The sequence below is a fragment of the Nannospalax galili genome, unplaced genomic scaffold (assembly GCF_000622305.1).
Source record: "Nannospalax galili isolate Female #2095 unplaced genomic scaffold, S.galili_v1.0 scaffold312, whole genome shotgun sequence".
Classification (NCBI taxonomy): Eukaryota; Metazoa; Chordata; class Mammalia; order Rodentia; family Spalacidae; genus Nannospalax; species Nannospalax galili.
Window position 1 is genome coordinate 6,534,409 of NW_008335967.1, and position 27,392 is coordinate 6,561,800.

The following is a 27,392-nucleotide window of genomic DNA, read 5'->3' on the forward strand; positions in this document are numbered from 1 at the left end:
GTTTCTAGCCATGCTCTTGCAGCCAAGGGCTGCATGCCATGCTTTTCTATGTTGAACGGGCTATGAAAAGCCCACTGGGGCAAAGGATTCTACTGGTTTAAGCAACTGTGTCTGATGTCCAGGAATGTGTCGACGTGCCCTGGAAGTGATGGCTGGTCTGGAGCCTGGCCATCGCGGTGCGGCTCAACAGAGTATGCGGCGGGTCTCGTCGGGAGGGGCTCCGACCCGCCGCGCCAATGGCCTAGAGGCCGGGGCCCGCCATCTTGGTAAAGGCCGGGCTGCGGGGTGCGCGGGATGCCAGGTCGAAGGTCGCAATCAGAGAGTAATCTGGCTACCAGGGGTGGGGGTGTGCGTGGACCTGGCGGCGGCTAGGAAGCCGGGGGCGACGGCTCACCCCCAAGATGGCGAGACGGCGAGCGCTCAGGCGCTGCCTGCAGCTGCTAGCGCCTGTTGCAGAGCCGGAACGGAGGGACCTCACTCGAGGCGCTGGGGCGGCGCGACCCGCGAGCCCGCGGCTAGCCGCTGAGACGACCCGGTTGGCACCCTGCGCAAGGTGAGCCCGCGTCCTTGCTCCGCCCTCGTGCGCACTAGCTTCGCCCCCTTCTCCGCCCCGCCCCCGGGATAGCCCCGCCCACCCTCTAGCCCCGCCCTCTGCGACGCGAGCCCGCGTGCGGGGGGAGCACGAGCGCCCTGGAGCCATCCCGGAGTTGTTCCCGAGCCTCGCAGGAGGCGGTTTCGCTCGTTGGCTCCTTTCTCCCCCGCGTCTGTGTGGAGCTGTGCTCCCAGGGCAGTTTGGACTCCTCGGCGAAGTACTGCGGGTTGCGAGGGGGTTTCCCGGTTCCCTAGCCCTGCCTCCTGGAGATGCTGTACTTTTGAGTGGTAGGCTTCATTTGCATGATCGCACCTCTGGAGTTGTGGAGCCTGCATCTCTGTAGTCGCCTGGGTGAAGAGCCACAGTATTTTTAACTCCCTGCGGGAGAGTCGCTGTATTTGGGGTTTAAGATCCCGCCTTTCCTGCAAATTACCAGGTTGCAGCTTCACGGATCGGAATACAAGTGGGTGTATCATCTTTGGCCTGTATGTAAAGGAAGGGGTCACGACTTAGAGCAACTTATTTAGGCTTCATCTGTAGTATTTATTTTCTGAAAATTTCATCCCAAATAGATTTCTTCCCCTTTGTCTTGAAATAAGTGTAACTTAATCAATGAATGAAAACGAGCAAAATACAGAAGGCAGCGTGGGGAGGGGTGGCCAGAGATGATCTGGGGATGTTCTGTTCTGTGATGTCTCTTTAGATTGGGTATTGCCGAAGACACTTCAGAGCATGAAATGGGCTGTGCACCCCTCCCCGTGGAGCTTGATATGATCCTGATAGTTGTAAATATGCCTCCAACGGTTCCGGGATCTGATCAGTCGAACCTGGATGATGTATTACACTCAGGCGAGTCTAGAAATTATTAAGGGAATGAGAAAAGTCAACAGCCTTTGAAACAGTTGTGGAGTTCTTGCCTTTGCTCTTATTGTAGGTTGTATACCATGGATTACCTGGTAGTTTTGGCTTAGCATGAAGTGTTTGGTATTTGATAAGTCTGTTTATTCAGAAAGTCATTCTTGAGACGCATTTGTCTGCAAATTAAGAAATAATTTTCATCTTAACAGATGAAAGTACAACAGTTCCATTTCTGTTTTGTCACATTGTGTTTGAGTAGTAACGACATCATTTAGAAAGAAGTTATGTAATTTTTAAAAAGAAAAATTATCTGTATCCTGCAATAGTCTGATTTTTAAAAAGTCTTATTCTGTTGTAAGAAAATATTAGCTTTGTTAAATTTAGGTCAAGTCTCTGTATTTAAATATCAAAATTTAAGCAGAATCAAGAGTTTAAAGAAGGTTAAAGTCAACTGAAAATGCAGCCATAATTTTCAAAGAATTTTTGTTAGCGTTTTGTAGGCTTTTGACTGCAAGAATTATAGTACGTGTCCAGGAGATTAACATCCTTAGTGTATTTCTCATTCCCTAATTTCCACTCAAACTTCCACATTGTATTGGACCGATTCTACATTCCAAAACTGAAATTTTAAGTTAGTCTCGTATGATTACGGGAATTAACATAAACATTCCATCTTGGGGTTTGGGTTATGCATTATTCAGTAAGGTTTTGGTTATACTTTATTTGGTAAGTCATCCTTCTCTGCTTTTTTGACAGTATCATGATAATTTAGGTATTTTTGAACTTTGAAAACAGGATTTTTGTGAACAATTTAGTTTGTATTTGAAAAATTAATATTTGCCTTTAATTTCTTGTTTCATTTTGTTTTCTCTTTGTAGTGTTGCATGGCTGTGGATTTAGTGGGTTTTTTCATTCTTTCTTACTCTCTGAATAAGTGTGGTTGTATAGAGTGCCGTGTTTGAGTCTTTCAGATTGAAATGCATAAAGTAAATATGTTTTAATGGAAGTATTACTAGGGAGATGAACTGTGCATATAATTGCTGAAGAACATTTTCATTTTGAAAATCTGTGAAGGCACGCATAAAATTGGCATAAGAAACACTCCAGTGATCTCCAGTGTAAAACTTTAAGTAGTATTTCATTCTAACTCCTACGGTGCGGAAGAATTCTACATGTCTCTAATTTATGGAGCTTTGATCAACTTGTCTTTTGAACTTAGTGACCATTTGTTGGGTATTTGTTTTATTAATAGATTTTCACAACAGATTATATATGTCCTTGGATAACCAGGAGCAGTGTTATGCCTTCTGCCAACTAACCTTAAATAATGTTAACTGTATCATTTTTAAGTATTTTTGCATGTTTATTTTTAGTTGATTTTGTAGATATAAAATATGTGAGTTTACTAATCCTATCTCATGATGAGGAAAAGAATTTGAGAGCTTGGAAGATTTTAGTGATTTGGCTAAAGGTACCTTATGTCAACAACTCTGGTTCTTGTTAGACAGATGTACCAGTAAAGCCAAGATTGCATAGTATAGGTTACCAACACATATATAAACTGCACTCCTAAATCTGGATAATGAGTTGGGAAGGGTCTGTATCATTGGCTATGGAGGTGCAGGTCTGGTGTATACACGGATCAGCATAATTCAGAGGCTTGATTGAAAAGCAACTCTTAATGCTGGGTATGGGAGCACATGTCTGTAATCCTAGGATTTAGGAGGCAACACAGAGGGATTTTGCATTTGCAGGCTATCTGGGCTACATAGAAAGTTCTAGAGAAATCTGTGATCCCTAGTAAATCTGGGGAAAAAAACAAAAGAGAAACAATTCTGCCTGCTACCGTGAACAATCTCTTTCCTGTTGAATACAGCAGATTTTTGTGTTTATATAATTTAGGACCTCCCCAGATTAAGGGACACTAACATACTGATTAAACGAGAAATGGCTGAAGAATTCTGTGTGGCTTTGTAATCTCTGTAAGAGTGAAGTTACCAGGATGAAGGAGCACCAAGCCTTTTCACGATTAGCATCCTTAAACTGGTCACTTGTTTCTTTTACTTTATGAGACCCAGACTAGGGCAATTAGATGATCACAATAATTTGCTTTGTAAGTTATTTTCTGTGTTTGAAGTACCCTCAAACTACAAAGATATTTGTTCTTTTTCAAGTATGTGTTTTTGAGTTTTCTTAGAGTGCTTTTGCAAAGCTAAACTCCTGTTATATGGTTAAAGTAATGAAAGTTTCAAGAGTTTCTGGACTCAAATTTCTTTTTCTTTTCTTTTTTTTTTTTTTTAAAGTTGAGGTTAAACGAAGCAAAATTCTGGACATGAGGTAGAATGTGTCATTTCTCTTCCTGGCCTGACCATGTCTTTTGGGTAGTGTTCTGAGGATAATTAAGGTGAGAGCATGGCGAATAGTCAGACTCTTATCTCTGTCCAGAGCCAGATCCTGGGAACATCATATAACTCTCTGGCCTGACTTGTGTTGCCTATAAGAGCCCATACACAAGATGAGATGTCTTTTATCATGGAATATTCAAATGGAAAGGGACCCTGCAGGGTATGTCTTGGGTGCAACTTCTTTAACTTTTAAGATCTCCTGGCTCTCATGAAACTTTAGGCTATCACAATATCTCAAAACTGTTGTTGAAGTTAGGCTTTTCTACTGCTTCACAGAGATGAAATCCTCTTAAAGTTGATTCCTTCTTAATCTTGGCTGAGTTTTCTATGTATACTAGGTTATCTTTGTATGCAAATATATGTGGGCTGCTTGTAGCCTGGTTTTTTTTTTTAGTGTAATGAGTGTTGATACTCGCACATATATTTGGTATCCTCTCAGCAAAGAAGTTTCCCTAATAAACTTTTGGTATTCTCTGTAGCATTCTTGCTCGTAGTTATGCACAGCTTTGTAATTTCTTTTTGTATGGCCATTCAGATATTTTCAAATCATACTTTATGAGAGTGTTTTATTTTTAATTTAGTATAAACCACCACTCTTATAAATTTGTTAGAGACAAGAATGCCTTAGTGTTTTACTGAGGCATAGGCATAGGTTTTAACAGGATCAGGGTTTCCCATGATGTAGGACTTTAAATGTGAATATTGGCAAGTCCCCAGAAGTGTTATGTATTGGTCCCTTCACCTGGAGATAGTTCTTTATGGAAGGATAAATTGCTAGGTTGTTCAATGCTGGCTAAACTCAAGACACCTCTCTAAAGCAAGGAAAGTATTTTCAAGGTACCATGTATATTTTCTGTTCATATGACTGAAATATAGAATTTATCCTTTGTTGATGGTCTTCTTTTATCTAATTTTTAGTTAGAACAATTGAATAATTAAAATAGTGGAATTTTGAAAATTAAAAGAGTAATTATATTTTTAAGGAACTGGTACTTATTCTATTTCTTCTACACATTGAAAAAGTGAAGAGCTGGACTGTTTTGACTTAGTGTGGTAAGCCTGGATGTTTGTCTAGCTGTCCTCTGCACCATTTCTAGGATGTGCTCCAGTTGACACCAGGCAGCAAGATATAAGAGGAATCTGGAGAGCAAGATTGGATTTTATTTTATTTTTTAATATTTATTATTTAATATTTATTATTTTTTTTATTTTATGTGTATGAGTGTTTTGTCTACATGTATGTAAGTGCACTTGTGTTGTGAGGTCAGAAGAGGTCTGTAAATCCTGGAACTGGAGTTACTGACAGTTGTTAGCTGCCATGTGGGTGCTAGGAACTGAACCTGGGTCCACTGCTCTTAACTGCTGAGCCATCTCTCTAGCCCTGAGATTGGATTTTATGATAGACATCTTTTAGTCTTTATACAATCATAGAATTCGTATGACTCCTCAGCTATTCCCCATGTCTTTTCAGGTTTTTTTTCTATGATTAGTAGAATTAGTGGGGTCCCCTTTATTGACTTAAAAAAATGAACTCTACCCCCTTGGGAATGCAATTAGAAGGTTAAGCCCCCTTCTTCATTTTTTCAATCTATAAATGTTTGTTGATCATTTATCTTATATACTAGCTGCTAGGTGTTACTGTAAACAGCACAAATTGTAACTGATCATATTTGGATCCTTTTTCCCTTTGGCTTGGCCTCCTGGGAACAGATCCAAATTTAAAGCCCAAATGAGTTGAGTAGAAGTCTGTGACTTTTCAAACTTGATGCTTGGCAAGGTAGTCTGCCCAATCTCAGGATTATAGTACTTGTGTAGGGCAGAGTGAGGAACAGGGAGGCAGAGAAGCTTCATGGTAGGTACCTACCAGGAGACCCTAAATTCTAGGGTACCAAAAAGATCATTTGGACTTTTCTAAGTGCTTTAACCCTTTGTGATAAAGATTAATGACTTAAATACAGTACATTCTTGCCTTTCCCTCAGAACCACACATAAGGCTTTTAGAAACTAGAGAGGGACCCCCCAGCCTCACCTCTGCCAGTGTTTTTTGTCAAGTAGCCTCAGTCTTGGTTCAAAAAGCATCATAGGTAATTCTGATGTGCAGTCAGGCCCGAGAATCACAGGCTTAAGGCTTTATACCCAGCTGAACAAGAAATATTCTAAGGCGGCTTATTAGCCATATACTGAAGATCAGATCCTTTCTTTTCCGTCTGTTTTGACCACAGAGATGAAGTAGGAAATACCAAGATAAGCAGACTTTGCATAGAGAAGCAAGGTGCTGAAATGGTTTAAGGGAAAACTTAAGTTACTCATGATGTATCTGCAGCTGGCCTTGCCCGCCTTTTTGTTGGTACCTATTGTGGAAATTTTTCCTTTGAGCAAAGAACGTCTTTATCTAGGACTTTTTATTTTTTTATTTATTAATGTGCATGTGTGTATGTATGTTCATCATGTACATGCTGTACCCATGGAGTTCAGAAGAGGGCATCAGATGCCCTGGAATTGGACTTACAGGCAGTTGTCAGTCGCCCAGTGTAGGTGCTGGGAACCAAATACCAGGCTTCTGCAAGAGCAGCAAGTGTTTTTAACTGCTGAGCTAATTCTCCAGTCCTTTAAATGAGGCTGTAAGCCCTTGTGAAAGTGCTGGGTATGTGTAGATTTATATATATTGGAAGTTGACAGATTTTGTTCCTTAGGAGCAATGAAGGAAGGTGAAGATGTAGTAGAGATTATTATTTTCAAAACCAAGAGGCTCTTAAAGACCTTGAGCACTTCCTTGTGTATCCACAATGGTTGGGGAGACTCAAAGAAGCTATGGGCTTGCTAAGAATCTTGGCCTGATTTGACCTCTTATTTTTAAGATTTGTGTGAATTCCAAGAACACTAGGCCTTCTCTTATTCAGATACAAAAAATGAAGACATTCCATAGTTGATTCCACTTCAGTTTCCTCATGCCATTGTCTTTAGCCCACATATATCAGTGTTTCAGAGGATGACAAAACAGTGGTTTATATACTGAAGGCTTACTGTGTGTCAGATACGGAACTAAGAATCGTGAAACTAAAACTTAGAAAGGAATGAAGGGAGCAAGGTTATGAAGTATTTATTTTAAAATATTTTTAATCCTTTGTGCCCTTCTGGTTATATGATTTTTTTTCCTTATAACCAAGTCAAGTATACTTTAGTTATGATCTATTTTAAAATATTCTTTTATAATTTACTGCATATTTTCTGGTATTCTTAAAACAGAGAAGATACTGAATTGAAGTTGGGGGAGGGTCTCAAAACACTCTTGAGCCTCCAGGTTCTATTAGTTGACTTTCTGAACCTCTTCCAGGCTGCCCTCTGACACTCACCCTGTGCTGAGCAGGAGATGGCAGAGCAGGGTCTAACCTCAGTAATGTCCTGGGCCTTGTTGCCTTGTACAAACCCTTACTGTTGTTTTTTTTTTTTTCCTCTGTTTTTTTACCCTTTAAAATAATGGAACACCCATGATGTTGGCGTAGACTAACAAGTCTGCCCTTCGGCCCCTCTATTTGTATAAGTAAATCAGGGGTTCCAGTAACCTCTAGTGACTTTCTTGCTTTGTAACCCCATCCCCAGCACACATCAAGGCCCTTGTTGGCCTCACAGGAGGTTTTAAACCTTTTCAGTGTTACTGACCCTGTATATCACAGGGTCACGGGTGCTACTTGTGCCATGTAAGGATTCTTCACAGTTCTGTGAACTTGAGGCAGTGGTTTTGGAAATGCTTTATTCTAAAGACTATGCCATCTTCATCCTTCAAAGTGGACCTTAGAAGCATGATAGGTAGAAGCCAGATTCTGTATAGCTGCTTATGATTAAGGTGAGGGCCTCGTCTCCCCTATAACACACCCACTCTGGTCACACCCTGCACTTGGAGAACTAGGACTTGAAGTGGACATTCAAACAATGTTTGTTTAACATGACTTGACAGGTGCTTTAAGCAGAATCATTTTCTAGTTATATCTGACTCTTAGAAGGTTCAAAGTGTAGTGTCTGCTTATGTCAGATTTGTCATAATATCTCTGCTGAAAACCATTTCATGCCCTGAATGACTCCTGGCCTACCTTTAACCCTTTGAAATTATACTTCCAATGGCTTTACTGTTCTCAGATGAAAATACTTTGTGAAGCCCTTGCCAACTTAGGAAAAGCAGCTGGACCAGAGAGCCTTTTACTAGGGTGTGGAAACTGGGAGGGGCTGGCCAGCACAAGGCCCAGTTAGAGGAGACAGGTGTTGGGTAGCATGGCTCCTGGTACAGACAGATTGTTATAGTTTTAGAGGTGGAAGGGACTTGAAAGCTATGGCCCAGTCCTCTCATTTTATAGGTCAATAAGAATGAGTCTCAGCTATGGTGGTGGCTTTTTAAAGGCTGCAGAATTCAGTTCAATAAAAATTGGAGCCAGACTGAAATTAAAATGAACTGAGCTGTGAACTGTTCTCTTCCTTGCCCGTTCTACCCAAGAACTACAATGACACTCGTTTCTCTATTTCTTCTCTTCTTGTACAGAAATCTTTTCTTTATACATAATTGTGATAGAATCAGAAGAGGAAAAGAATACTCACATTGGAACCATATTTTTTTGTTAAAGTATTGGTTTAAGGGATAGTAAATGAACCTTTAAGATTATTTTTTATAATTAGAGCTTAGTTTCAAGTTCCATGAACATCAGCTTATTAGACATCTTCTGTGCTTATCTTCCATAACCTTTTAAGTTACATAATTCTGTATATCATTTAGGTTTTATTAATACCAGGAAAAATCTACATTTTGTGTCTGATATTTTTAAGGTATAAAAGAAGGATTGTGTCAATAAACATTTTCTGCATGTTTTCTAATTTTGCCATAACATTTAAAAAATTTATTATTTTTATTTTACGTGTATGAGTGTATTGCCTGCTTGTATGTGAGTTCACCCATGTTGTGCAGTGCCTCGGAGGTCAGAAGAGGGCTTCAGATTCCCCTGGAACTGGAGTTAAGGACGGTTTATAGCTGCCATGTGGGTGCTGGGAATCAAACCCAGGTCCTCTACAAGAGCAGTCAGGGCTCTTAACCGCTGAGCCATCTCTCCAGCCCATAACATGATATTTTAATTTGATTATCCCAAAGAGTCCAGTTATGTGCTGTTAAATGGTGTTTTAAAAGGGTCTTTGTTCTTAAGCTGGTTACTTTACCTTGTTTTGTTACTTCTGACTGTGACAAAAGCTTTTATTTTCTTATATAAAGGAAAAGTTATTGTAGAGGATGCATCTAGAGTGTTAATTTTGGTGGGTTAAAATCTCTTAGTAGTCTTGTGACGTGTCTTTTAGTTCAATATATTGAATTAGCCTTATAGTTAAGAATATTTATACTCAGGAGGCAAAGGTAGGCAGCTGTCTGTGAGATTGAGGCCAGCCTGGTCTACATAGTGAGTTCCAGGCAGCTGGGCTAGGGATATCCTGTGAAAAAACAGAACAAAACAACAAACAACAAAAATTGAACGAAAAACCAGACCAAACCAACCAACCAAACAAAAAGAATATTCAAAGCCTTTGGCAATCTACAGTTAAAAACATTTGTTGTTGCCCTCAACTCTTCTTTTAAAGAAAACATTAACAATTTGATCCCAAGAGCCCAATTAGATTTTGCATTCACCCCTCTCAAAATTTACTATTCAGAGGTTAGCATTCTTTTGTCAGTTATTTGTCCAGGTAATTCTTTTGTCTTTAATCAGATGAGCATTTTATGAGACACATTTGAGTTTTTTCAAACACAAGAAAATGCTGTGATTTTTCTAAGGTGTAAAGAAACAATTAAAAAAATATGTTTTATTAGGTCGGAAGAGGGCATTAGAGCCCCTGGAACTAGAGTTAGGATGCTTGTTAGCTACAGTGTGGGTTCTGGGAATTGAACCTGGGTCCTCTGCAAGAGCAGTCAGTGCTCTTAACTGCTGAGCATCTCTCCAGGCCCCCCAATTTTTTAAAATAGTTCTTTGTTACATAAAATTATTAAGGAAGAGGCTGGACATGGTAGTGAACACCTTTAATCCCAGCACTGGGGTGGCAGAGGCTGGTGGATCTACTTAGTGAGTTCCAGACCAGCTGGGGGGACCTTATCTCAAAAAAAAAAAAAAAAAAAAAAAATGTAATTTACTGGTTGTCCTAGTTTGTTTCTTCATTGCTGTGACAAAACACTCTGACCAATACCAGCCTGGGGAGGAGCTTACATCTCTCAGGTCACAGTTCGTCAGGGAGCCCAAGAACCTGGAGGCAGGAGCTGGAGCACAGGCCATGGAGGAAAGCTGCTTACTGGCTTGCTCCCCTGGCCCCTGCTCAGCCTGCTTTCTTATGCAGCACAGCCCCACCTGCCCAGGGGGTTGCACCACCCATAGTGGGCTGGCCCCTCCCACATCACACAGCAATCAAGAAGATGCCCCACAGACATGGCCACAGGGCAGTTCAATGGAGGCAATTCCCCAATTGAGGCTCCCTCAACCTAGGTGTGTCAAGTTGATACTAAACCTATCCACCACACTGGTAATGCCCTGCTTTCTTGGTTGATGTGTGCTGTGTGAGTTTCTCCCACAGAACATTCTGTCCTCTGTTATCTAGCATAGTTCCTATGCCTGGACACAGCTGCCCTCCCCCAGCCTCCTCCCTGTCTGTAGGTGTCTCTCTTGCAGTCTTACTGAATGTGAAGAATGGGAACAGTTTCATTTTACTCTCTTGAAATCCTTTCTAGACATTTCAGTGAACTGAAATGGTATTCTTAGCTGTGTTATCTAGCATTGAATTAAAAGGTCCTTCTCTTCAAATAAAGACGAGAACAAATATTGAATTGTAAATGTATGTTATTCAGTCAGAGATATCTGAAAACATTGTTCTGAACATTTTCCAGATGTAATGCTAGCATATTTATAGTTATGTTAGCAATCACTTGGTATTTATTAAATGTCTACTGTAGGAATGCTAATCTGCTACTTCATGAGTGTGTTACAATCCAAACATACATTGTATTGTTGAGATTTTTTTTTTTAACTTTTCCAACGATAAAGCAGTACATTCAATTCTAGGGAGTTGGCACATCTTAAATGTCAAATGTATGAAGCACTTTTGAAGTAGAGTGCTTTTGTTTGGGGAAAGCATTTTACCCATGTGTGCAGTTATTGAAGTAAAATATTTGCACTTGGCTGACTTCACCAAGTGTCATGGCTCAGACCTCCCTTCAGTTAGAGACTTGGGGGGCTGAGTCGTTCTGCTGTTATATAGGCAATTAATATTCAGGGAAATGTAGGGAATGTACTTGGTACTAACTATATAGAATTGTCATTTTTTTTGTGTGTGTGTGATGAACTGCATTTGAAGAGCTCAAATATAGTTAGTTCATAGCAGGACCATAGACACAATTCGTTTTTAGTTTTTATGTCATTTCATCTGGTGTTTAATGATGCCCTTTGTGAGCTTGTTGCTGTAGCCACTAGAAGGACCAGAACACTGATAATGATGAGCCTGCTTAAAGAATTTAGATGTTTGGGCACTGGAGAGATGGCTCAGCGGTTAAGAGCACTGACTGCTCTTGCAGAGGACCCAGGTTCAATTCCCAGCACCCACATGGCGGCTACGAACCGTCCTTAACTCCAGTTCCAGGGGAAGCTGATGCTGTCTTCTGACCTCCACAGCATTGCATGGCATGGGTGCACTCACATACATGCAGGTGATATACTCATACACATAAAATAAAAATAATAAATAAAATATTAAAAAAATAATTTAGATGTTTGACCAGTTAACTGGGTTAGAGAAAAAAGAGTTAACATTTGTGTGTGGCAAGCACTTTATATACATTATATTATTGAATATTTTGAAAACTCCACAAGGTAGGCAGGTATTTTACAGGTGGGAAAAAGGAGGATTAGAAAGGTTATTTGCCTAGGATAAAAAGCCTGTTAGCTCCGCTGTCAGCTGCTAGGCACTCCCCTGGACAGTGGTGGCTGAGCAACACTGTGTGCTTTAGCTTTTGTTACTGTGGTTTCTTTTCATCATAGTGATTATTTTCCAGATGGTAGACTATTTGACATTTGAGAAGAGAAAAATTGGGTCCATGTACATGGTGTGCGTGTTCCTTCTGGGGTTTGTGTTCTGTTCTTTCCTGGACAGTCTTTCTATTTAATCACCCTTGTAGCCATAAAAATAATATTTGTTCTGTTATTTGTGCTTGCTTTTTTTTTTAGGACTTTAAGGTGTGTTATTGCATATGCACGGTATTTAGACCATTTAGAAAGCAAATGTTTGCTTGACACAATGAGAAAGAAATGAAGTTCATAGTACATAAATTCATACTGTTAATGTATTATTTGTCACTTTTTGTGTACCTTTAGTCCTGCCTAATTTACAGTCAAGGATTTCAGTGTCTTGAGTGAGTGAGGTAGTAACATAGTTGATGGCAGCAGCTAAGGTTGTTTGAGCTTGTATAAGAGTGTGCATGTGTGTGTGTGTGTGTGTGTGTGTGTGTGTGCGTGTGTGTGTGTGTGTGTGTGCTATCTCTCTGTGTGTGGTCTCTCTCTCTCTCTCTCTCTCCCTCCCTCCCCCCCCATGTGTGTGTGTGTGTGTGTGTGTGTGTGTGTGTGTGTGTGTGTGTGGTATCTCTGTGTGTGTTCTCTCTCTCTCTCTCTCTCTCTCTCTCTCTCTCTCTCTCTCCCTGTGTGTGTGTGTGTGTGTATGTGTGTGAGTGTGAGTGTGTGTGTCTAGGTTTCCAAGTGCTTTCATTGTCTTACATGTTTCAATCCTCTCAATAATCCTAGGAGCCAGTAATGTTTATCTCTCCATTTTATAGATGAGAAAATCAAGATGAAGAAAAGGTAGGAAATTTGTGTAAAGCTACATAGCTAGGATACTGCACTATCTTAGCAGTTCTTAATCTCAGTTACTTTGAATTTGCGTTGTTAATAAGTTAAATATGGGAGTTGGACTTGTACTTTCTAGGAACATAGGTTACAGATATTTATTAAAATGAAGAAAACTTACCAAGATTATATGTAAGTCACTTGAATTACTGAGGGATCCTCAAGGAAATAAGCATTTCTTACTTTGTTGTTGTTAAGAATATTTTAAAATTCAGGCATGACAACACAGATACATAAAGGTTTGTGTTAGGCTTCTTTGTTGGTTTGTTTTTCTTGTGATAGGTACTTGAGGGAAGCAGTTTAAAAGAGGAATGATTGGTTGTGGTTCACAGTGTCAGAGTTTCATTCAATAGTAGACTGCTTCCATGTTTGGGGGCCAATGGGGAGGCCCATATCATGACTGAAGGGTGTGGTAGAGCAGAGCTATTCAAATCATGGCAACAGGAAGCAGAGTAGGCAATGAGGAGCTGGGGGTCAAGTCTGTCTATCCAGAGCGTACCCCTAGTTACCTACTTCTTCCAATTAGGCCCTATCTGTAATACTTCCGTCTCGCAGTAGTCTGTTGAGATTTTGAGTCCATGAGTGGACTAATTCATGGCTGAAGGCAGAGCCCCCATGATCCAGTCACTTGTCAGAAGTTCTGCCTCTGAACGTTGCTGCACTGGCAACCAAGCCACTCAACACGGGAGCCCCTTGGGGGGGGTGCTTTGTATCCAAATCCTAACAATGCTTCTGTTTATTGTGTAGAAGGGCATTGAAATAAAAAAATTTAAGTTTAAAGCTGATTATGGAAGTAATGTTATTTTAGATTACAGCAGTGAATTTTTGAAGGGCTTGCCTGGTATGCTAATAGGGAAGGCAAGCATCTTTTCTTTTTAGCAAGCAGTAATACTGGATCCTAAAATTGTATTTTGCAGGACAAAAGCTTGAATTAATACAGACATAATATTTTTATAAGGTTGAGGAAAATATTATTGGCTGAGAATAATACTATTTTGATTTATGTTAAACTCAGTAATCTGCTCCTCTTTCCCCTTTCTTTCCCTTTTTTCCTTTCTTTTTTTTAAAGCTTCTCACCAAAGGACATGGATGAAAACGAAAACAACCAGTCTCCGACAACAAGCAACCACTATCCTAAAGAAGCAGTAAGAAAACGCCAAAATTCGGTACGGAATTCAGGAGGAAGTGATTCTTCTAGGTTTTCCAGGAAGAGCTTCAAACTGGATTATAGGCTAGAAGAAGATGTAACTAAATCAAAGAAAGGAAAAGATGGGAGATTTGTTAATCCATGGCCAACATGGAAAAATATCTCTATTCCAAATATTCTTAGATGGTTGATAACTGAGAAGGATCATAGCAGTGTTCCAGGTTCCAAAGAGGTAGGTGGCACTTAGCTTCTTTGAAAGCTTTGCATATACTTTTAGTGTCTATACTGCTTAGCTTTTCTGTGAGTTATGACACTCTAGCTACCTGAGCTGTTTTTATCAGATGAGGCATCATGCTAAGTTTTGAGGAGACAAAATGAATCCTGTAACCCATGCCCTCAGGTTCCTAGTTTGGCAGCAAAGTACATGTGTAAATAATCCTTTCTGATCTGCAGCCAGAGGTAGGGACAAAGTGCTATAGAGGTGGACGGAAGAAGTGGTCAATTCTGACTGGTAGGGTTGGAGATGGCTTCAGGAAGAGGTGTTATTTGTGCTGGGCCTAGAAAGCTAAGGAGTTTTTGGCAATGATTTTCTCAGGTAGATGATTGCATGAACAGTGTCCTGAAGGTGAAATGTGTTCCAGAAAACAACAGCCGGATAGGAATTTGGAATGTGGATTCTGAGAAGTAAGCCATGACCTAGATAGAATGTTGCATTTAATCCTTGAACACAGCTATCAATGCTATAAAGTTTTGGAAGACCTTTGCAAAGCTATAAAAGTTGACTATAGCTTATTAACCTTTAAATGCAGTAGCTTTACTAAGAATGAAATTTGTTAACCTTTGGCCTAGAGATTACTAGATGAGTGAGAAGCACTCTTGCAGGGGTGGTGGTACATGGATGGTTCCCATTATAGTGGTGTCTTTTCCTTTCTCCTTTCTTGATTTTTTTTTTTCTGTGCTCCCTACCATCTTCCTTGGTCTCTCCATCCCCTATCCTGCCAGGCTTTGGGGGAGTTAGTGGGGGGCAAGGAATCTGACTTTGTAAATAGAATAGTATGAAAAGACTAGCGGTATCCCTGAAGGCGTTGGTTCATAGTGGGAAGAGACAAGAGAACAGTGTGGGTAGAGATGAGATTTAGTGTTAGATCTACTAGGTAAGTGTGTCTGTTTTTCTTTAAAGGATATGAGATGGAAAATCTTACATCACTTTGATGCTGGGAGTGTTTATAATCTTAGTTACCAGACTTGATTAATGTGAAATATATCTATGTATGCATGTATTTTCAGTGCTAGGAATCAAACCTAGGGCCTTGCATGTTTTAGGCAGATGCTTTTTCACTAAACTACACTTTCAGGCCAATATGTTTTTGTTTTCCTTTGTTTATTGATACAGGGCCTTGGTATATAGCCCATGCCATCCTCCTGAGTGCTAGGATTGTAAGTGTGTACCACCATGCTTGGCTCCAGTAACATTTTTTTTTTTTTTTTTTTTTTTTTTTTTTTTTTTTTGGTCTTTTTGAGACAGGGTCTCCCTGTAGCCCCAGCTGTCCTGGAACTCACTATGTAGACCAGGCTGGCCTTGAACTCACAGAGATCTGCCTGCCTCCGCCTCCCAAGTGTTGGGATTAAAGGCATGCGCCACCATGCCCAGCTTACCTTTTAGAATTAGGCCATTCATTAATAGATAAACATTTCTGTTCTCAGATTTTAGGATGAAACAAAGGAACAAGAAACTTTTTGTTTTGTTTTGTAGCCTTTGCTGGCCTGGAACTGTCTGTGTAGAGCAGGCTGGCCACAAACTCAGAGAGATTCACCTGTCCTTCCTCCTGGGAACTAGGATTAAAGGTATGAACCATCATACCCTGTTTGTTTTCAAGACATGGCTCTATTTATGTAGTCTAGTCTGGACTGGAACCTACTATGTAATCCAGGCTGGCCTTGTATTTCTGATCCTCCTGCCTCCATTTCCCGAGTGCAGGCATCACAGTGTGTACCACCACACATGGCCTTTTCCTGGTGAATCCCATCAGGAAACATAGAGTCTAGCTGTGATGAGAAAGATTAGGGCATAAGGTCAGGATTGATGGGTTTTGTGTGATGCATTGGAGTGAATTTCTTCATGATTTTGAGCCACAGCTTCTAAAAGCACAGAGGTTAGTATTGATATTTTTAGTATTATTTCATTTCAAAGAGAAAGTGACCAGATGAAGGTAGAATTGTACCTCTTCATTCTAATGTTCTGAGAGGTTTTTCAGAAATGAAATTGACTCTGAGGACTACCAGGCCAGTGGTTTTTTTTAAAGGGGATATTCATCCCTTCGAGAAGCTGATGAAAGCTGTGGATCTTCTTAGAGGAATCCACACATGCAAATAAGCATTCTGCCATTGATGTAATGTCATGTACTCTCTCAGGCTTGTCCATTCAGTCATTTATTTAGCATTATTTATTGAGCACATGCTCTGGGCTGGGTACTGTACTATGTGCTAGAAATCAAGCCATAATCAAAACAGAGATATATCATGACTTTCTTGGACTTTATATTTTAGTGAAAGAATAAACAAGTGAGTTGTGTGTTATATTAGAGCATAAATGAGATGCAGACTAAAACAGATTTTAGTGATAGAGGTAGGGCTGCATTCTTTAATGAAGTGTGAAGTTATCTTTTTTTTTTTCTGTCTTTTTGAGTGAGACAGGGTCTCTCTGTAGCCCCAGCTGTCCTGGAACTCACTATGTAGACCAGGTTGGCCTTGAACTCACAAAGATCCGCGTGCCTCTGCCTCCCAAGTGCTGGGATTAAAGGCGTGCACCACCACGCCCGGCTGAAGTTAGGGTCTAATTATTAACCATCCCACTGCTCAGCTGCCACCATCCCATCTGCGCTGTGTGAATGGAGACCCCACAATTCACAGACCACCTGGGTTATCTTTTTTAAGGCAAGAAATTCTTACAAATGCCAAAGGAAACTTCATGTCTTGAATGTGCTAAAAAATTCAGCATCATCTGACAAAAAGAGACATCTTTGCATTATTTCAATTTATATTTAATTTATGGCCTCCTAACCTATTGCCTTTCTTTTAAATGATTTATTTTTATTTTGTATGTTTATCTTGTCTGTCTAAATGTATGTGTGTCATGTGTGGCTGGTGCCCACAGAGACCAGAAGAGGGTATCAGATCTTTTGTAACTGGAGGTATAGACAGTTGTGAGCTGCCATGTAGGTTCTGGGAACCAAACCTGGGTCCTTTGCAAGAACAGCCAGTGCTCTTAAGCACTGAGCCGTCTCTCCAGCTCCTTAACCTGTTGCCTTACTTCCTTCTTGTTTTCAGTGAAAGCCTAGAATTAGCTCAAATGCAAGTTGATGTCTTATATTTCATGGATAACTAACTTTCTGTTGCTGAAAAGATTAGCTTTTACCATCCCCCAAGTGTGACAGAGCTCTACAATTGCAAAAAAAATAAAACCCAAAGAGGGGGAAACCCCAAAACTATGAAAAAGTAGATGAACACTTGCTTTAGATAGTTAGATCAAATCAGAATTTAACCAGGTTTCTGGAGGTTGTTAGACATTGGGAAGCTAGCATGTAATGAGCAAATCACAACTTCAAGTTGTTACCATATCATAGCATATTGTATTTATTTAGCTATATAAATATGAAGGTATTTTAGAAGAAACATATGATTAAAGTATACATTAATTGATAGGTCTAAATAAAGTGGGTCATAAGCAGCCTATATAGTTTAGTTGCCTGGTGAGAAAAAAATTTCTTTCATTGGGCCATTCCTCGTATCTGTCTCTTCTGGGTCATTAGGGCAGTGTGCCACACACAGTATTCAGAGGCTGTCATTGCTTTGTGCTGTTGTTGGCTCCATGACCTTGGCTGACTGTGACTCACAGTCACCAATAGGGAAAAGAAACACTTGGCAGCATTTTAAGGAGGGAGGGAGGCAGATACTTCTTGAGTTTTATTAGTTGAAGGTGGCTGCCATAATAAATGACAGACAGTCAAATTGGAGTATGAGAGACATAGAAAACAGGCTGCCTCAGACAGCAAGTCCAGGTAGAAAAATCAGGACCCCAGAAATTTGGAAACCAAGTTTAGTTTTATGATCTTCATTGATTGGACAAACATTTCTGTACAATCTCTTGAGGAATTTTCCTGTAGTTTGGATCTTAAATGTCTCCCACAGTTCACTGTAGCCTGGTGCTATTGGGTAGTGGTAGAAACATTAAGAATTAGGGGTGAGTTGGGAGGTTCTGGTCATTGGTGGTATGTCTTTGAAGGTCATAGTGGGCCTCCAGGCTCTTCTCTTCCTCTTTTTCACTTCTGGACAATGAAGTAAGGCATTGCTCTCTCGTACGCTCCTACTGTGAGGTACTGCCTTACCATAGGCCCAAAACAATAGAGCCACTTGCTTTCTCTTTGTAAGTTGACTTTTTCATGTGTTTTTTACAGTAATGGAAAGTTGACTAATAATAACTCCTTTATTTATTTATGTTTGGTCTATCAATTGTAAATTAATTTGGGTCCCTAGGATTGTTCACATGATACATGAAAGTACTTGGACAATATAAAACATTCATAAATGTGTGGCATTGAAGAATAGGATGCCTTTTGAAAAATGAAACATAAGTAATAATACTATGACATACTTTTTTTTTTGAGACATACCATGTAGCCCAGGCTGGCTTTGAACTCAAGATCCTCCTTCTGTGCCTCCCAGGCACTTGGGTTATAGATGTGTACAACCATTCCCAGCCTGCTTTTTATTTTAAATGTTTTGTTTATTACTTTTATTTTATGTGTATGAGTGTATTGCCTGCATATAAGTGCACCCATGTCGTGTGATGCCCGAGGAGTCAGAAGAAGGTATTGGATCCCTTGGAACTGAAGTTACAGACAGTTGTTAGCCCCCATGTGGGTGCTGGGAATCAGACCTGGGTCCTCTGCAAGGGTAGTCAGTGCTCTTGGAACTGTTGAGCCATCTCTCCAACCCCTGCTTTTTAATTTTTAATAAGAAAAAAGCCATCCATGTAGATAATTTTTAAAAAAGACAGTGCTATAATGACAACAAGGAAAGTATTGCTCTTTAAGTCCTTCCTCAGGGTCCACAGCTTTCTATACTTAAGTGTTTCCTTGGAGTTTATCTTCATATTTCTTGTCTTTTAGGTTGTGAGCCTGAGCCTTTAACGGCTGCCCCAGCTCTCCAGCCCTATCTTCATATTTCTAAGGCAAAGGGCTGGATGCCATTCCTTGGCTTGATCTGATTTTTCCTCAGGATTATCAGATGTAACTCAACACTGCAACCTTGTGCTTCTCCTTGACTAAATTTTCCTATTTGCAGCTCTACTACAATAGGTACAACATAATTAAAAAAAAAAAAAAAAAAAAAAAAAGAAATAGGGGGCTGGAGAGTTGGCTCAGTGATTAAGAGCATTGACTGCTCTTGCAGAGGACCTGGGTTCGATTCTCAGCACCCACATGGTGGGCACGAACAATCCTTAACTCCAGTTCCAGGGGAATCCGATGCCCTCTTCTGACCTCCGTGGCATTGCACGACACTGGTGCACTCACATATATGCAGGCAATACACTCATACACATAAAATAAAAATAGAAAAAGAAAGAAGTAGTATCTTAGGTTCTTTTTCAGGCTGGTCTCAAATTCTCATAGGCTTAAGTATTTCTTCCAAGTGTCTGGACCTATAGGCATATACCGCTATGCCTAGCTCTTATTTATTTTGTTGTTTGATTTGACTTTTTTAGTTATTTTTAATTGGCAGATAATAATTACACATCTTTATTAGGTACAATGTGATGTCCAAGTACATTTATACATTATGTTGATAACTCAGAATATTTAGGTTTTCTGTCCTTTAGATGTTTAATTATTTCTTTCTGATGAGAATTTTCAAAGTCTTCTCTGCTGCCTATTTTGGATTGTACAGTATTGTTAATAATACTCATCTTTGAGTCTACTGTTATTATGACTATATCAATACCAAGTAATCACTTGTATACTCTGGCTGTATCTCCTTTCTTACTTTCCTTCCCCCTCCGGAGTTAGCAACACTATTCCAACTGCTTGAATTTCTGTGGCTTTACGGTTATTTCTCTGCCTCCCATGGCTTTTCTCAATGGGATTTTCTTGAGGAAATCTTCTTCAGGTGGTCTTTGGCATTGGCCTGTCACCAGAGCCTCTGGTAGTGTCTGCCGTAGAGTCACTTCCATCATCAAGGCTCATTTTTCCTCCTCTCTGTTGGCCTGTGATCACTGATCCCAACTTGTTCCACTTTCTTTGATATTTTCTCAGTTTGATGGAGCACCATTTTAATAAGCTTTCTGAGAAACTATACCATGGGAGGCAGTGGGAGGCTGGGCTTGTTGGCAAATGCCTTTAATCCAGTGGGAGGCAGAGGCAAGTGGATTTCTGTGAGTGTGAGGCCAGCCTAGTTAACATAGTGAGTTCCAGGCCAGCCAGAGCTACATAGTGAGACCCTGTCTCAAAAAAAAAAAAAAAAAAAAGAACACATACATGAAAAATAAAATTTTGAGACTTTGCTTGTTTATTTTCAGTTTACTCTCCCAATTTGAAAGCATTACCATCATAACCTTTAAAAAAAACTTCAAAAACTTTTTTTTTTTTTTTTTTTTTGTCTTTTTGAGACAGGGTCTCGCTGTAGCCCCAGCTGTCCGGGAACTCACAGAAATCCTCCTGCCTCTGCCTCCTGAGTGCTGGGACTAAAGGTGTGTGCCACCATGCTGGCTAAAAAAAAAACTGTGCTTAATTTTTGTGGAGGAGTTCACTGTCATTTTTACTCTGGCTTTTTTTTTTTTTTGTACATGGTCTTTATTTTTCTTTCTGGAAGTATTCAAGATCATCTCTTTGGTGTTAGTGTTCTAAAATTTCACCAGGATGCCAATGCCTGGTTCTTTATTCCTGTAATTAGTGCCTAGTAGGTATTTTTAGCCTAAACATTCACTTTTCAGTTCTAGGAACTTTTCTTATTTTCCTAGAATTCCTAGGAAATTCCAGTACAACTTAAGAATATTGACCCTGAGAGTTGGTTATAATAGGGTTTCTCCTGAATTTTTCAAATGGCACACCATTCAGAAAGTTGTTTCGACCATGTTAGGCTCCCCTTGAAAATCTTTCAGTGCAGAAAGTGGTTTGGATGACTAAAGCAGCATTTGCTCTCAGCAGCTATCCCCAGAAGCATTGAGTAATTTGCATTCCCTGCAGAACAGCCCACAGCTTACCTGATATACCACTAAAGAAGTCCATATATCCCCAAACAATTATGTTGTAACCTTTTCTTGGGAAAGATGGGACAGGTAGCTAAACTGACTTATAAAGCCCTTTTTAAAAAATTTTTTATTGTTTTTTGAGACAGGGTCTCCCTGTAGTCCCAGCTGGCCTGGAACTCTCAATGTAGACCAGGCTGGCCTTGAACTCAAAGAGATCCACCTGCCTCTGCCTCTGCCTTCCAGGTACTAGTATCAAAGGTGTGTGCTACCACACCCAGCTCTTTATTTACTTTTAATGTGAGTTGATACAATTTATTCCAAAGAAATAAAATTCTAGTGAAAGAGGTTGTATAGGTCAAGAAGACCTGACTCCCACTCCGAGTGGAACACGTAGCTGTTGTGTGAAGTTGGCATGTTTCTTAGTGACCCCTCTGGCTTGGTCTGTTTATTGCCAAGATGACAGAGTACCTATCACAATGTCAAATCATGTAGTATACTTATATTACCTGACAAAGAGTAGTAGCTGAGTAACATTTGGATTTTTCCTCTCTCTCAAGTAGAGCAAACATTAACCAGTTCAATTGTTAGTTATGGGCCTTGGGATTTTCCCTTTTTCAGTTTTCAGGAAGGACAATCAGCCAAGACAATCTTAATCTAGATTGAAAAAAAAAGCGAAGTGAATGTTTAGTTTCTTGAAGAAACCCCCTCCCTCCCTCCCTCCCTCCCACCCATTCTACATGCTTTTTCAAAGTGGTGATTGCAGTAGAAAGTTAAAAAATGATTTCTTTCCTTCTTTCTTGGTGTGTGGTTTATATATGTGTTCATGTGTATGTGTACGTGTGTTTGTTTGTATATTTGTACACATGCATGTGGAGGCCAGAGGTCAACACCAGGTATCTTCTGCCTCTCCATCTTACTTTTAAAAAGTATTTTATTACTTTTTTTAACTTTATGTATATGAGTGTATTGCCTACAGTTATGTAAGTGCACCTGTGTTGTGCAATGCCTCTGGAGGTCAGAAGCAGGAACTAGAGTCCCCTGGAACTGGAGTTCCAATCATTGTTAGCTGCCATGTTGGTGTTGGGAATTGAACCCAGGTCCTCTGCAAAAGCAGCTAGTGCTTTTAACCATGAGCCGTCTCTTCAGCTCCTTTTTAGGGAATATTTTCCAGCTCTTTCAGTACACTGTTTAAATGTGATACCACCTTTTAAAAAAGTTTTACTAACATAATACAAGTTCCATATATTTAAAATGTATAGTTTGATGAAGTTTTTGTTGTTTCTACTTTATTGCTTAAGCACAGGACTTGAGGCATGCATCACCTTTAGTAACATGCAGAAAAGAGACTGAGAGGGGGTGGGGGTGAGGTTCAAGACAACCTGGCTGGGGAGAGAGGCTGGTGGGAGGAGGAGGGGAAATACAAATCTAGGGGTGATCACCCTGACACCAGGGTCCATATCAGCTATACCATGTGGGTGGGGTGAGGAAGGCAAGAGGTAATGGGCACAGTGGTGGTTTTCCTTTGCCCCTAGAACCAGCATGGAGACCATGCACTTGAAAATGAACTGGAGAGGAAAAGAATGAGAAGAATGGCTGCACAGAGTGTTTGATGAGTTTTAACATACATATACTCAGAGCTGATCACCACGATAAAGATAACGAACATATCCATCATCCCCTGTGTTGCCTTTATTTTCCACACTTGTTCCCCAAACCCTTTAAAAAGTTATTGATAGGGGTGTAGCTTAGCAGTGGACCACATGCTTAGCATGCATGAGACCTTCAGTTCAATCCCAGGTACCATAAAAAGTATTGAATTAATCGAGATTAAGTATGCTGGTTGGAGGCAGTAAAAATGGAAACTGTGTTGATCTGTGTGACTGTTGAAATTCTTGTTTTCTCATCTGTAAGATGGAGATAGTCAGTGGTATTTACTTGTAGTGTTTTGGGGCTAAAATTTTTAATGAATTAGTGCATTGTTTAAACATAATAAAGTCTATGTAAATGGTAGTAGCCATTGCTAATGTTATTTTATGTTGTTTCCTAATGTACTTGATGTGTTAGATATTTTATCTTCATCATTATTATTTGACTGGTATTATGCCTAACAGTAGGTGCTCAATTTACATTTATTTCTTTTGCTTTTAAAAGATTTATTTATTTGTATATGTGTCTGTGCCTGAATCCATGTCTGTGCATCCTGTGCATGCAGGTGCCTACAGAGGCCACAGGGCATTAGACCCTTTGGAGCTGGAGTGACAGGTGGTTGTCAAGAACAGCAAGTGCTCTTAACTGCTGAGCCATCTCTCAAACCTCCTCCTTTCTCAACTCTTTTTAATCCTTTATTTTTCTTCTTAATTTTTCAAAAAAAATTTCTGGATTTATTTATTTTTATTTAATGTGTATGAGTGTTATACCTACATGTATGTAAGTACACCTGTGTTGTGCACTTAATTCTTTTTTTGGTTTTTTTTTTTTTTGGTCTTTTTGAGACAGGGTCTCCCTGTAGCCCAGCTGGCCTGGAACTGGCTATGTAGACCAGGCTGGCCTTGAACTCACAGAGATTCACCTGCCTCTGCCTCCCAAGTGCTGGGATTAAAGGCCTGTGCCACCTGGCAACTGAATTCTTTTTTTTTTTTTTAAAGATATTTGTTTTTAATTTTTATGTGTATGAGTTCTTTTCTTGCATAATGTAAGTGCACTGCATCTGTGCAATGCCTGCAGAGGCCAAAAGAGGGCATCAGATCCCCTGGAACTGGAGTCATAGATGGTTGTTAACCACCATGTGGTTGCTGGGAACCAAACCCAGGTCTTCCCCAAGAGCAACCAGTGTTCTTAACCACTGAGCCATCTCTCCAGCACCAACTTTTTCTTCTTGACTTTTGATAAATATACATGTGGCATTTATTCTCTAACCCTGATTGCCAAATGTGAGACTTAATTGGAAAAATTGACAGTCATTTGTTTATTAATTTAGTCAACAAATTTTGTTGAGTACATGCTGTGTTGCAGTCACAGAAACAGGCACGTCAAATGATTCCAAGCTGCATAAGACAAACAGTGAGTCCTACATCTAACCAGAATGCTTAGAGGAGGCTTGTGATCAAAGAAACATGGAAGTCTAGGGGCTGGAATGAGGGCTTCTGTCTGCAAAGACCTAGGGACAGTCCCTTGAAGGATGTGTAATTTTATTACAGTCTCAAAGGACTGAGAGGGTGAAAGTAATCTGAGAAATTTGATCAGAACCACACAGGGTTCTGAAACTCCATCCAGGAGTGGGAGGCAGTTCTATGTATGTGGGACACACACTGTGCAGAGGAATGAGCATCATGAAGGACACGGAGGAGGAATGGGCATCCCCATGGATGCTTACTCTTGGGCCAAGGAGGTGCGGTGGAGTCTGTCAAGGCAGTGGAGAGCAGTGAAGACTTCAGCAGGGAAGGTGTTAAGAATAAGTATGATTTTTAAAAAATATTATTTTTATTTTATGTGTATGAGTGTATTGCTTGCATGTAGGTAAGTGTACCCAGGTCATGTACTGCCCGCAGAGGACAGAAGCGGCTGTCAGATCCCCTGGAACTGGAGTTATGGACAGTTGTTAGCTGCCATGTGGGTGCTGGGATTCGAACCCCAGTCTTCTGCAAGAACGACCAGTGTTCTTAACCACTGATCCATCTCTCCAGCCTCAAGTATGATGTTTTTAAGCCAGGCGTGGTGGTGCTTTTAATTCCAGCAGCAGCCAGCTACAGGGAGACCCTATCTCAAAAAGCCAAAAAAAAAAAAAAAGAATAAGCATGCTGTTTTTGTTGGTTTATTTATTTAGAGACAGGATCTTACTATATTAACTCATGTTGGCCTTGAACTTTTGATCCTTCTACCTCAGTCTCCAGAGTGCTAAGATTGTAAGCCTGACCTGCCACATCTAGCTTAGTATACTATTGAGGACTGTTATGACACCTGTGTTTGGACAGAGTGCACATGAGGACAGATGTACAATCAGAACTTTAATGTGTCTAGCTGCTGCTTAGGATCTTAAGTAGGTTACTGGCTGTTCAGAAATGCAAGGCTAGTAACATCCGTGCATTCTTGGTCATCAGGATTGGTGCTTGCTTTCTTCTCTTGGAATACTAATAGGGTGCATATTAGGTGCCAGCCATTCCTAATTCAGTCCTCATGATGATAATGAGGTGTAAATACAAGTATACCCATTTTCCAGATGGGAAAACTTGTGCTTGAAGTGGCTAAGAGAGATGATTGCCATCCTCTACTTTATCTTCCTTGTCAGACTGTCCCAGTGGCCTCTTGGTTTTCTTTTGCCAGTATCTCCTCTATTTGCCATCTCTTGTGTCAGCCCACCTCTTAAGGGTAAGGATTCAGAAGAATCATTTGTAAATATGGTCTCCCAGTAATCATCACAGTGCTTTGATTTGAACTGAATGTACTCAAACAAGTACAGTTCCTATCTGAGATCCAAAGGCTACACAACAGTTGTCATCAGCTTACTTTACTTGTTCCAGGGATGGGCCTGCTTTTGAGGCCATTTCTACCAGCAAATATATCATCAACCTAGTGAAGTGACATCAGCAGAATTACTGCTTCAGTATCCAAAGTTTAAATTTATTTGTCCTTTTGCTGATTGCATTTGGGGCTAGGAAGATTACTAAGCCATGTTATTTAGTCACATCTAGAAAGAAGCAAAGTATGCATTTTCAAGAGAAAAGCAAATATAGCAAGTGTACTGCATGACTTCCGTTGTCCCAGAATAGTCCTCCTTGATATAATTTAGGTCAGAATATGTTCTGTGATGATATAGTACCTTCCCCCCTCTAAGTGCTGCCTTGTCTTCCTTTATATGTGCAGGAACTTGACAAAGAGCTCCCAGTGCTGAAACCGTATTTTATCAGTGACCCCGAAGAGGCCGGAGTGAGAGAAGCTGGCTTGAGAGTCACGTGGCTGGGACACGCGACACTGCTGGTGGAGATGGATGAGCTCATGTTCCTGACAGATCCCATCTTTAGCTCCCGTGCTTCTCCATCGCAGTACATGGGTCCAAAGCGATTTCGCCGTCCTCCATGCACAATAAGCCAACTCCCCCCGATAGATGCAGTCCTTATTAGTCACAACCACTATGACCACCTGGACTACAACTCTGTCCTCGCTTTGAATGAGCGATTTGGCAGTGAGTTGAGATGGTTTGTGCCCTTAGGGCTTCTTGACTGGATGCAGAAATGTGGCTGTGAGAACGTGATTGAACTGGACTGGTGGGAGGAGAATTGCGTCCCTGGCCATGATAAAGTCACCTTTGTCTTTACTCCTTCCCAACACTGGTGTAAAAGGACCCTAATGGATGACAACAAAGTTTTGTGGGGCAGCTGGTCGGTGTTAGGGCCTTGGAATCGATTCTTCTTTGCAGGCGACACCGGTTATTGTCCTGCTTTTGAAGAGATAGGAAGAAGATTCGGTCCTTTTGATCTTGCAGCTATTCCCATTGGAGCTTATGAACCAAGGTTTGTAAATGTGTAAAGAGAAGACTCCCTCTACATAATACGTTAACTGAAGTTTACAGTTTTTGGTTTTTTGATACTATGTAATGTCTGATTTTAGTGGTGGAATTTGGTATACATTGATGGAGATTGAAGTCAGATTTGAATTCAGTTTTATACCAAGGTATAAAGAATTTCCACGCTTTGCCAGAAGTACACATAGCATTCCAACTGAAGTTAAATATAGTAGCCAGTATTCAGAACTAACTCTCACTCTTCCTTTTCACATGGAGGATTCTTTCTATAGATAACTACCTTTTTTGCTCTATGATTGAGAAGTACCAGTCCCCTGTAGCTCCCCTTTATTTAGCAGAGTGAGAAAGTAAGGAATTGGCGTATAGTGTTAGTCCCTGTGATGATGTTTCTTCATTCAGAACACAGTGAGTCTGGTCCTAACATGACATTACTCACCACCCTCTCCCCCCACTGTGCATTCATTACTTACTTTCAGAGCAGCTCATAGCACAGAACTCGGGAGGCAGAGACAAGCAGATCTCTGTGAGAGCTTGGTTCTACATAGCCAGTTCTAGACCATCGAGGTCTACATCGTAAGACCCTGTCTCAAAACAAAATGGAATAGTAACAACAACAAAAATAAGGTGGAGGGCTGGTAAGATGACTCAGTGGGTAAAAGTACTTGCACCAAGCCTCAGGGATCTGAGTTTGATCCTTAGAACTCACATGATAGAAGGAGAGAA

The 27,392-nt window shown here is 40.4% G+C and overlaps 1 protein-coding gene across 7 annotated transcripts in view; it reads left to right on the forward strand.

The window, feature by feature from the left end:
* The first annotated feature begins 354 nt into the window (after nucleotides 1-354).
* Nucleotides 355-27,392, forward strand: part of Napepld (N-acyl phosphatidylethanolamine phospholipase D) — a 38,869-nt gene continuing 11,831 nt past the window's right edge. The window contains exons 1-4 of one of the 7 annotated variants that reach the window (XM_029562353.1): nucleotides 756-879; nucleotides 1,296-1,441; nucleotides 13,828-14,137; nucleotides 26,012-26,658. In XM_029562353.1, the coding sequence (XP_029418213.1) occupies nucleotides 13,844-14,137; nucleotides 26,012-26,658 (941 nt within the window). In that variant the 5' untranslated portion in view covers nucleotides 756-879; nucleotides 1,296-1,441; nucleotides 13,828-13,843. Of the gene's footprint in view, nucleotides 554-665; nucleotides 1,078-1,295; nucleotides 1,442-13,827; nucleotides 14,138-26,011; nucleotides 26,659-27,392 lie in introns of those variants that run through there. The other 6 variants (XM_029562351.1, XM_008830767.3, XM_008830764.3 and 3 more) reach the window with 6 other exon arrangements.